General features: G+C 40.8%; 1 protein-coding gene across 3 annotated transcripts in view; it reads right to left on the reverse strand.

Annotated features, from left to right (window-relative positions):
* Positions 1–11,943, reverse strand: part of enox2 (ecto-NOX disulfide-thiol exchanger 2) — a 173,927-nt gene that overhangs the window by 59,731 nt on the left and 102,253 nt on the right. For all 3 annotated transcript variants that reach the window (XM_017039392.2, XM_025062934.1, XM_008326491.3), the window contains one exon: positions 692–823. In XM_017039392.2, coding sequence (XP_016894881.1) covers positions 692–823 — 132 coding nt within the window. The remainder of the gene's footprint in view (positions 1–691; positions 824–11,943) is intronic.

Below are 11,943 nucleotides of genomic sequence, written 5' to 3' on the forward strand. Positions count from 1 at the left end.
AAATCGATGTGCGTTTTTTTTTTTTTTAGTAGATTCATATTTATTGCTTAGGAAAAAAATCAATTGAAAATCTACATAGGTGGTTTAAAGAATCAACACTGAGTTTTCTCTAGAACTTTGGGATGATCTGTTTTTCGCTCTATTGGTGCATGTGCAGGAATAACACCGAATATACTGTATATGAGACAGTCCACATACCGGACCAGTTCAATCATAACCTAATTAACTATAAATAACCATGAGTCACATTTTTTTCCCTTTGTTTTCATGCAAATAACTACATATGAAATATCATTTTCCCAAAAAAGTGTTTGTGGATTATTTTCAAAATTCATCAAAATGGCCAGATTGAACACCCGAACGGGCCAATTTTGGCCCACGGGCCTTATGTTTAGCACACCTGCTTTAAAGAATACTGAGAAGAATGAAGAAAAAAAAACCTGTGACGTTTCATGTATTAGCGTTCAGTATATTTGTCAGCTAATTTGAACATTAAGTTGGACTAGCCGGCTGTTTACCATTTTTCCCAGAATTCCTACAGGGTCACACAATAACATAGTCGGTTTCTTTCGAAAAGAGTAGATAAAAACAATAGTAGTAACCATGAGTACTGAAGTCAATTACAGCATCACTGGTCTGATCCTGCTGTTACTGTGGTTGGTCGGGTGGTGCAGTGTAGTGCAGTCAGTACCTGGCATGAGAGGCTGTCCGGTCAGTCCAATAGGAGGCATCCCTAAGTTGTTCATGGCTGTGGCCCAGGCGTTGGGGTCCGACATCGGCATTGTTATGGAGTTGGAGTCCATGGTCATATTACAGATTCCCTCTGTGGAGAGACAGAAACGGAGAAAACGTCAGTTCAGTGAGACTTCCTAGCGTGAAGATTTGTTATTAAAAATGTTGACAAAAAAAAAAAAACTACAAAGGTTGGTGCTATAGTGATACAGATACAGGCCATTCCCTCTGTGGAGAGACAGAAACGGAAAAAAACTTCAGTTCAGGGAGACTTCCTAGCGTGAAGATTTGTAATTTAAAGTGTTGACAAAAGAAATTTCAAAGGTTGGTGCTGTAGTGATACAGATACAGGCAATAGCGGTATGATTTACGGAATGTCGCATGAAGCTAAGGGCTCAGGTATCGGATCAGATGGCCTATGGTTGTGGATTTTTTCCATATTTGATCACGACATTTTGACCAATATCGGTACCGATACCGGTCTTGAGTACTGGATGGAGCCATCCCTAGAACGTCCAATCTCCACTGGATTTTTTTCCCATATTTGATCACGACATTTTGACCAATATCGGTACCGATATCGGTCTTGAGTACTGGATGGAGCCATCGCTAGAACATCCATCTTCATCCGCTTATCCGTTACCAGATTTCGAGGTGAACCCTGGGGTTCTACACCAATGACAGAGACTGAGTACCCTAAACTTTTGTAATGACTTATAGATGGGTAGTGGATTCAAATTTTTCATTGGAGAAAATTAGCTAATAGCTAGCTAGTTAGCTAGCTGCTAGTTAATCTCAAGTACAGTAAGTACAACAAACTGAAAGAGTTAAAATGTGAATAAGATAGTTCTTCTAAGTAGATGTGCTGTAAACCCTGGGCCTCAACTCCTGGCCAGCGGGCCACTTTTGGCCCGCGAACTCACATCTGGGCCATGACAAAAATACTTTAAATTAGCCTTTGGAAATAATAATAATCTTTGGTTGGTCATTTAGAAAATAGCTATTTAAGTACTGCAGCACTGTACAGTATTAATGAACTAAAACAGCATTCGGAAAAGACTTTGGAGAAGTACGTGTAAGTACTGCTCCGGTAGATGAATGATGATGAGGTCAGGGTAACTCCGGACTCTGTTTATCCACGAAATCAAGCGAACATTTGTAGCAAATTTGAGAAGGTCCCTCCAGGCATTACTGAAATATCACTTTCACACTCGCTCTGAGAACATTATGCCTCCAGCTACAGCTGTCACCGGCAATGAGGCGCAATTATACACAACACAACACCATTAGAGCGGGTCGCTGAGCACATCTAAACCACCATTAGAGCGGGTCGCTGAGCACAAACGCTGACGCTCCATCGGCCGAACCTCCGAAAACTTTGCGAGAACCCCATCGCGGCGGATACCTGTGCGTCGTTTCGCACCCGCTTTCCAATGTTAGTTTTTATGGTTTTGCTGTAGCATAACGCACACAAACATTAAGGGAAAAACGTAACGACGGAACGTAACAGGCGGACGAAAAGGCCCACTGGGCGGGTCGTCAGTCGTCGGTTTACAGCCGTACACGAGCTCCGTGTCCTTCCTCGGCCTCGCCTCCGTCTCTCTGACGGACCTGTAAAAAGCTGGGACTGCCTCCATCCTCTTCTGCCTGATGCCAAAACTAACAGGGCCGCCTGTAATGAAAAGCCAAGCCTGCTGCACACACACACACACACACACTCACACACTTCACACCTCAGATGGTCTGCTGTGGAGATAACACTCTGGTCTGAGTCTGTCTGGGCTCGGGTTAAGACACGACTGCTGATGGTGGATTCATTCGGTTTGCCTCTCTCTCTCTCTCTCTCTCTCACTCACCCACACCTCGTACTTTTTGAGGCTGGTGTTTCTGTTGCTGTCGTACAGTCTCGATAAAAACAGACTCGTGACAGCAACTGTGACGGAGACTTCAGCGCCTCGTTAGAAACGCAGCACAAAACCAACTGACTGGGGTCTCTCTCTCATAAGTTAAAAGAAGGAGGAGGAGGAGGAGGAAGAGGAGGAGGAAGAGGAGGATAACAGTGGTTCTTAATTATTCGCCGTCATGGGGGCAGAAATGTTTTCATGCCCCCTCGACCAACAACCCCGTAAATTGAAATATTAATGAGAACCTAATGTATATTTTTTATCTGTACAAACCACTGTATGAGTTGCTGCCCCCTAGTGACTGGAGGCTTGTTATCATTCAAGCATTACAGCAGCGGTACACTTATGTCCAGCGCGCCATATTCCATTGGAAGGCCCCCACGCCCCCCCGACCACCCGGCAGCTCATCGCCCCCCCCCCCATCCCCCAGGAGGACCCGCAAAAAGGTCAGGTGTTTCCCTGGTTCTTTTCAGGTGTGCCGAGGTTTTCTCTAGGGGTTTTTTTTTTTTTTTCTTCTTCTTTTTTAAACCACAGTACAGACAAATTGCAGGATTAGGTTTAATTTGACAACCTCAATTGACACACAGGTCAAACACAGTAAAAGGTCTGATTACGGGGCACGCCCGGAAAGGTCAGAGACATTCGGCAAAAACAATTTACTCAGGTCCTCAGCTGAAGGACGGAGGAAGAACTGGAGTCATGGCTGAGCTCACACTCAGAGACTCCACATACTGGAAGGTTTGTCAGAATTAACTAGCATACGATGAGTCAAAAATCTGTGTTTGAAGCCATGCGGAAGAGCTAACCTGAGTGCTAGCTAAAGACTGTGAATTGGCTTTCAGTGAGGAATCATCTTGTAGCTAGCTAGTTAGCTAGCTGCTGTGTTTTTCTTAAAAAAACCCATCTAGCTAGTTAGCTAGCTTTTCATTCAGTTTTCCCCAGAGTTAGCTAGCTTTTCATTCAGTTTTCCGTAAGATCATTTTATATTTTTTTATCCCTAATAACAATTGATTTGACTTTCCTAAGTATATTTTTTTTATAGGCCAACTAATGATTTTAATTGTCTATGTCCTAGTTTAGGATATTTATCTGTACAACGGAATGATGGAATGAGTTTCTTAATAAATTTATGGGAGATGGCGACATGAAACCACGACCATGAAACACCGCAGATCGAGGACCCCCAGTAGTCGTAGTTCAATAATGCCTGGCCAAATTGACATTCAATTAAAGCATCTAAAACCCACCTAACATGAACTGGAATGTGAAGTCATATATTTTAAGATCATTTCGCCCTGCTAACGTAGGAGTGATTTCTCACCCGCTGCCCCCTATTGTCCCGACTGACCTACGCTCGTCCACTTCCTTCCTTCCCGTGAATCAATTAAACTTTCAGGCTTTTCAGCTCTGAGTGTCAATCATTGCAGGCTTCTGATTTCTGAGCCTCAGAACGACCTTCAGGGCAGAAGTCAGAAGTCTTGGCTCCGTTTAAGGCAGCATCCCACACTGAAGCATTAGTATGTGGAGCTGCAGAGGGAATAGCAAACAGCTGCCCGGGGCTAAACAAAAAAAAAACATCAAATATATGCATGGACATGATAAGTACAGTACAGTAAGTATGTAAATATAAAAATGCTGCTGTGAAAAAAATAGCTTTCACAATATTTGATGAATTGAGATGCGGCAGATAAGTACTTGGGGGTGGTGCAGAACATGGGACTAAAGTGAAAAATTTTAAAAAGGAATCGGAATGGAAAAAAATAAATAAAGATCAGAGTAATAATGTAAGGATTATTCATTTTTCCGCCTACGCTAAATCTTCAGTCAGGCAGGTTTCACTTGACCTTCAAAAAATACAAATAATATTAATTATACTTTAAAGTCATTTCATTTCAGGGAGAGAAAAAAAAACCCAACTAAATTTCATGGTTAATCAAAAATTCGTCAATTTCAGTCTTGAAAAATGAGGTCCACGTTAACTCTACGAACAAATCCATTCAATCTGGGTTCAAACCACAATGACTGCACAAATTGAATTTTCTGTTTACTCCACCGTTGGGTCTGCTTAAGCCTTTATTGGCCCTGATTCAGAAGCAGGACACACAAGTGCTCCTGACAAAGAATGAGCATGCGTCACACACAAAGACAAATATGAAAATTAAACAACGCTAGTTCGTCAAACATGACCAAAAATGACAAAGTCGACCATGACAGATCTGTGTACATAGACTCTGAGATAATTAAAAAAAAAAAGCTAGATCATTTCTAATCTATCGATTGTTCACTTCAGCCTGAAGCCTCCCGTTTCTCTGTCTCTGAAGGCTGCAGCCGACTCCTAGCTTCTCTCAAAGCTCCCCCAGGAAGCAGAAAGGAAATTAAGTCATTTTAGGGCCCATTGGCCGTAAACCCAGACAGCAGGCCGAGAGACGCTGGGGGCCATTTAGCGGAAAATGCACAGGGTTTTAACAGCTAACTGCAGATTTATTACAGCCGCTGGAGACCGAAATCAAGAGGGAGGTGAAAGGATGGGAGGGGAGTGACAGGAGGAGCTAGAGAGTAACAGGAGGCATTCAGGAGATGGATGTGACGCTGGACAAGCTGAACAGCAGAGGAAAGAGGTGGATCAACGACACGCAAAACATCTGCAGCAAAGAATGAGTATTAAAATCGGTAGTTGATTCCATTTGCTTAAACTTGTCGGAGGTTGGTTTGGATCAATGTTCGAAAATTGTTTCTTAGATCATTTATCACATCCTCTTTAAAGGATTGGCCTAATGTTGCGATGTCTTCTGAAAGATGTACTGTATCGTGTGTACTGTATCGACAGTACATCGCAGATTTATTTTGGAATCCGATCTTTTTTTTGGCTTCAAATATGTGGATTCTCCCTTTTGAAATTGAGATAAGCGCATTTGCGAACGACCGCTGGTAGCTTTGTTTACCTAGACGAGATCGATCCTAGATAAGAACGATCGCTGGTAGCTTTGTTTACGTAGACGGGATCGTACAGAGCATACTATTGGCTATGCTAAGAGCATGCTCTTCCAGTGTGGGGGAGGTTCGTTAAGGGTAAATATATACGTAAATAATATAATAACTATCTGGCCGTTTCGCGGTGGGTCTTGTAACCCAACTACCGCGATAGGAGAGGGACCACCGTACTCACAACTGCACGCTAGCAATTCAGCTATGACAAAGAATTTCATTTTTTTTTTTTACAATAACAATAAGCGTCTCATTAAGGCAGTGTTTCTCAAAGTGTGGGACGGCTTCCGCCGGTGGGGAACGGAGACACGACAGCTGGGGCGTGACAAATGGGAGGACATGTTCAAGGTTGAAGAAGGTTGACGGCACAACGGCACTCTAATTTTCTCTTCATGAACTTTGTTTGATTTGATGTTATTGATTTTGATTCATTATATAATTTGACCTCCCTTGGTGTTAGTTCATAATAAAATCTCCAAATGTAATTTGTCTTTGTCAAGATATTTGTTGAGGGTGACGGGGGGGGAAGGTGGGGTTTTTTTTTACGAGGTATTTTGAAATAGAAACTAGTGTGAGTAGTGAACCGAGGTCAACTATTAAAGGCTTGGATCTGGAAGATTCTGTAAGTCTAACATCAGTAGTGACACCAAACGCGACGTATGAATATCATTTCATAATAAAACATGTGCTTGGCTGGCGTTCATCTTTCTTTGAATTCAGTGAAAACGTTGCAGATGTGGATTCATACACCCGTATTAAGAGCCCGTACTTTCAGGGGAATATGCGCCCGGTGCAGCCGTAGTGTGGGCGAACGTGACCTTCAGGGCTCTTTAATATATAGGTGTGCGTGTGTGTGTGTGAGGTTCAAACATGCGAGGCAGGTCAGAAGAACTCCGTTCACCGAGTCCTCAGGAAGACTCCAGGAACAGGATATGTTAGCGAAGAACGTTTGTGCAACTGCATCTGGAATGAATCACGAAAGGCTCCTTATAAACACAGACGTGTCCATGTTATATCATCGGATGAACAACAGAGATATACACACACACACTACACAGTGTGCGAGGGTTTGTGTGTGTGTGTGTGTGTTTAATAATGTAAGACTAGCCTTCTCTCAGCGTCTTTGATCTGGTAATTATGATAAAACTGAGCAGCTCTGATGATTAGTAGCAGCAGCGGTTAAAGAGTGAGAGTGTGTTCCGTGTTTGACTGAAACGCGCTTCATTAAAGAGCAGATGAGGCCGGATTAAGATGTACAGATGACAGAGACAGACACTTTACACGGATTAAGATGTACAGATGACAGAGACGGACACTTTAAAGGTACAGTCAGGTTTTTTTTTTTAAGTGGTAAAAAGGTGGTGCTGAGGTCAGAAGCTTATTACGCTAATGCTCAATAAAAACACACAGTGTTTAACGTCCAAATCAGATCATTGTACAATTACAGGTGGTTAGAAAAATCAAGAAAGCCAAATTAAATGGCACATTATAAAATTAGCCTCTAACGCTAGTTAGCTTAAAACAGAATACAATCACAGACAACTAATTCCGTTCTCCTCAAATGTAGCTCGAAATCTAAAAAGTCAAAGTATAAAAAGTAGCCAAAAAATAAACCCAGCTAAAAGTCATTTTTTAAGGATGGTTTAATATCTCAGTTTGCCTTTTTGCCAAATGAATAATTTGTGAATAACTGAATATAAAAGCGACTGGAAAGAAGGTTTGCCAGAACTACAACAAATATAGCCAAAACTAAAAAAAAAATAAATATGAAAAGTTAGTTTCCTGGACTGATCTAAATGTTAGCGAAATAAAGTAGGCCACATGGAGCTGTCTATAAAAAACTCAGACGAGGCTGATGGAACGAACAGCACTGAACAAGCACAGCTGCCGAGAATGTGGCAAAAAAAGAAAAAAAAAATCTTCACACTCGTCCAAATGTATAATCCAACAGTGATAAAAGAGGCAGAAGAAGAAGAAGAGGGTGCAGACATTATCATCTGTACGAGTGAAAAGGATGAAGAGTTTCCACTGTTTAGATTTGTTACTGTGCAGGTTCCAGATTTTTTTTTTTTTTTTTTTTGCCTTATCAGAAACTATTTTTATTCAAATTGTGCTGGAGGATCTTTTCACGTGTTTGTGTCAGTGAATGAACAGTCACCCCTGAACAGGAGCGTGACTCTTGTGTTCCTTATCAGAGCAGAGAATGTGACAGACAAAAAAAACAGATAACTGATACCAGAGCGGGAGACGGAGGAGGGTGAGGCGGGTGAGGAGCGGATGTGATCACTGCTGAAACCATAACAGAGTAAACAGATTTTGTAGTGCCGTCAGCTTCACAAAAATACCTTTGTGATGACAGAGGCCGAGGTCTTCTTTAACAGATTGTTCGGGATGGTTCAATCAATCAATCAATTCAATTTAAACAATTTAAAACGTCATTTAATTAATACTACAATTTTTTTTTTTTTTTGCTTTTTCAAATTTCTTGGTAATTTATGATACCGTGGCTTGAATTTCTCATTTTAAATTAAGTTAAATTTAGTCACATAGTAATAGCTACATTTTGATTGACGACGGACGGATGGACAGTTTTTTTCAAAAATATTTTTAGGACTTTGGGGATGAGTTCTGTTTTGAACCAAATTTTAAAAAAAATAAAAAAAATAAAAAAAATTAATTTTCTAGATTTTCCCTGCTGTTGCATCAGCCCGGTTGCTGGTCAGTTCTCAAACGTGCGTCCGATTTGGATTTTTTTTAAAGCAACGTTTGGTTTGGAGCAGAACCAAAACAAACGGTTTGATAATCTAACAGCATATTAGAACAGGGGGGGGGTGACAAACCCACCACCTCCTGCTCAATATTCACAAGTACAAAAACCACCAGTCTTGTGTGAGTAACCAAGTGAGAACATCTCGCTTGAGTCGATGAATAATTTATAGCCGTCCTTTATTTGAAGAAAATAATAAGGTCCATCCCTCAGTGGACGTTCAACGAGTAATGAAATAAATACTTCTGTTGTTTGTTTACATCACACTGGAGACCGGAGAACCTTAAAGAAAAATAGTCCACAGAAAGCCAAGGGTGTCTGAGAGTGACGACCAATACCAGATATTTTTATTGGCTACGATATCGATAATTCTTTTTTTAGTTTATATTTATAATGATGTTAATAAAACGACATTTACTTTATATTTATAATGATGTTAATAAAACACATGAGAAATACCGGCCATTTAAGCACTTTAATATGTATTTTTATGACATGTTAGACATCATAAATTGTAACCTAAAGAGTTGAACGACTACCATTACGGGTCCAAGATGTCTGGTGGACTTGATCACATGGATTCACTGCTCTCTTCTGGTCAGTGGTCGCGTGACATGAATGGATTAAAGCGATGAGCATTTCGAGCAAAAGTACTGTTCGATAATGAAGAACTAATCGATTATTTCTGGTCGCTCTCGTACGACATGGTTGTCATAGACTTGTGATACGCGAGCGTTATCTCGCAGAGTTCAAACTGCACCTCTGTCTCATTTTTGTTTTTTTTTAAGTAATGTACTTCCACAAACTTTCTGACGGCTGCAGAAATCTCCATCGCGTTTGTTTCTTCGTCTACAGTGGTATCTAATGTGCCCATCCCATAGGGTATCAAGTGCAGTACTGCCCCCGTGCACAAGGCGCCAGTATAACAAAGAATTATATTTTACAAACTTTTTGTCAGGGGACTCCATATGTATACATATATACGTATATATATGTATATATGTATATATATATATATACATATATATACATATATATACATATATACACATATATATACATATACATGTATATATGTATATATATGTGACTTACATGTATATATACATATATATACATGTAAGTCCCAAACCTTCGCGACCCAAGTCAATAGACATTATTCGTAAACTCCTGGGAAACATGATGCGAGACGACCCCAAAAGAAAATCTCTTGCGACCCACCTGAGGGTCGCGACCCAGTCATTGGAAACCAATGTGATAAACGAATTGATTTGATGATTATTCGATTATTCGAAAAACTAATTGCTCCTTCTCAGTTCAATTTTACTGCAGCACAAACGCCTGTTGGCGATAAGATACCCTGACAGATGTGTAGCGACACATGCACTATTTCATTTTTTTTAATTAGTATTGATACTTCACGAGAGCAATCAATACTCAATCGATACTCAATGTGCGAGTATTGATACAGCAATACCGCCAAATACTCCCATCGCTACTGCCTGACGATATTAAAAAAGGTGAAAATCCAAACCATTAGGTCTGGATCTTTAAAACCATCCACAGCTCCCTCCGAGGCTGCCTGAGCTTCTTGACTAACTCTAATCCAGACAGCATGTGTCCAGGCTGCAGCCCAGCTGCTAACAGAGGCTACGACGACGACGGCTGCTGCTGCTGCTGCTGCTGCTGCTGCTGCTGTTGTTTCTGTTTCTGTTGCTCTCTAACAACTTGTCAGTGCTCTGCTCTGCCAAATCCTTGTATCGTGTAAGACACACAAATTGAACGTGTCTATTGATGCCTGAAGGACATCTTGACACCCACGGAGTGGGAAGATGAAGTCGCGCGGGGGGGGGAAAAAGTTGGGAGAGCTTCTCTGGATCTGGTGGTTAGCCTTTGTTTTTTTGTCGTTTGACAGGAACAAGCGAGCGGAGCGGCGGGAAAAATACAAAATGGAGCCGCTGTCACTCTGTGCTGTGGGACAGAGACAAAAAGGGGATTGTTACGATAATCCATGGCTGGAGAGAAGATGTTTCTCCCTGACGGCCACGGTTTTAATCAGCTGCAGGAGGGAAAAAAAAAACAAAAAAAAAAACAGAGAGGTTTTTTGGCAGGTTCTTCTCTAAAACGTTGACAAGAAGAATCCTAATCTGCAAATGTTATAACATCACTGGTTGGCTGAAGAAAGTTTGCATTTTTTGGTACTTGGTCTCCTTCACAGTCCAAATACTCAAAATTCATCAATCAGGCCAGATTATACTTCCTAGCTAGTCGTATGTTGGACATCCGTGCATTAGGGGATCAGTCGAAATTCACCATAGGAACTGATGCAGGTTTAAATCATTACTGTCTCTATAGGTGGACCAGCTGTGAACAAGAGAACTCTCCAGTGTGTACTTGGACGACTTAATCTGATACCCAGCACGAGTATCAGTCCAATATTGGTCACCAATTGAAGGATCGCATATACAACAAAACCCCAACTATATCTCGTCCAATCCGATACTTGCAGCAAGCCCAAATATAGATAGTGACACTATCACCTCAGCAACTGAAGCCCACACCAGGGAAACTGATAACAGTATAGGACCTGGAAATGTATTGCAGTCTAAAAGTTAAGCTTTTGGGATTACCTGTGGCTAACTTTTAGCTATATGCTAGTTTGACCGGTTGTGATCTTTTGGTCATTTTTTTTTGTAGATGTTTCTGGCTAACTATAAGCATCAGCTTTTTGTATTTGTGAGTACTTTTAGATTATAGGATACATATATACAACATTCTGTTAGGGGATAACAATCGGAAGTATAATCCGTTTAAAGAAACATATTTAGAATTCAGTGAAGTGCCCGAGTTATTTTTATATTTGATTTACATGATGATTTCTTGGAGTGCGACAGTTTTATGACTTGCGGCTTGACCAACTATGATATATTGATCTGATGATTCATAGAAAAACGTTGCGTATATTGATCTGATGATTCATAGAAAAAATTATTGTCTGTTGATGACCACACGGAGTCACCACATCTCTGATCTGATCTACAATGTGCTCCAATAACCTTACGAACACATTTTTTGTTCTCTTTCATCCCATTATTTCACCATGTCTTATCCAAATTGTGGCTAACAATCATGTAGCTTTTGAAAGTATATTTTGATGGAGAGCCACTTCCTGTTTCTTGAACGTCGGTTTTTGACGGAGAAAACAAAAGGTAGTAATTGTAGTATTTTAACATCATACTCACACATGATCACCAGCGTGGAATAAAAACTCCCTCTCAGCATTTTCCAGCTCCAAACCCAGGAGAGGTGTAACCATTTCTGCCAGTAACAACATCTGCCGTATGTGTCTGAAATCTGACCAACTGGAGCAGGAGGCTCAGTTCACTCAGCACTTCATTATAATATATATATATATATATATATATATATATATATATAAATATAAAATACTGGTGACAGAACCAGACCAGTGGAGACAGAACAGGGATACAAGACACCACTCGTTTCTCACAGGTTCTTTAAACATCCGATAAGTCAAGCCTACAAAAAAACCCT

The sequence above is a fragment of the Cynoglossus semilaevis genome, chromosome 15, assembly GCF_000523025.1.
Source record: "Cynoglossus semilaevis isolate Cse_v1.0 chromosome 15, Cse_v1.0, whole genome shotgun sequence".
Taxonomy (NCBI): Eukaryota; Metazoa; Chordata; class Actinopteri; order Pleuronectiformes; family Cynoglossidae; genus Cynoglossus; species Cynoglossus semilaevis.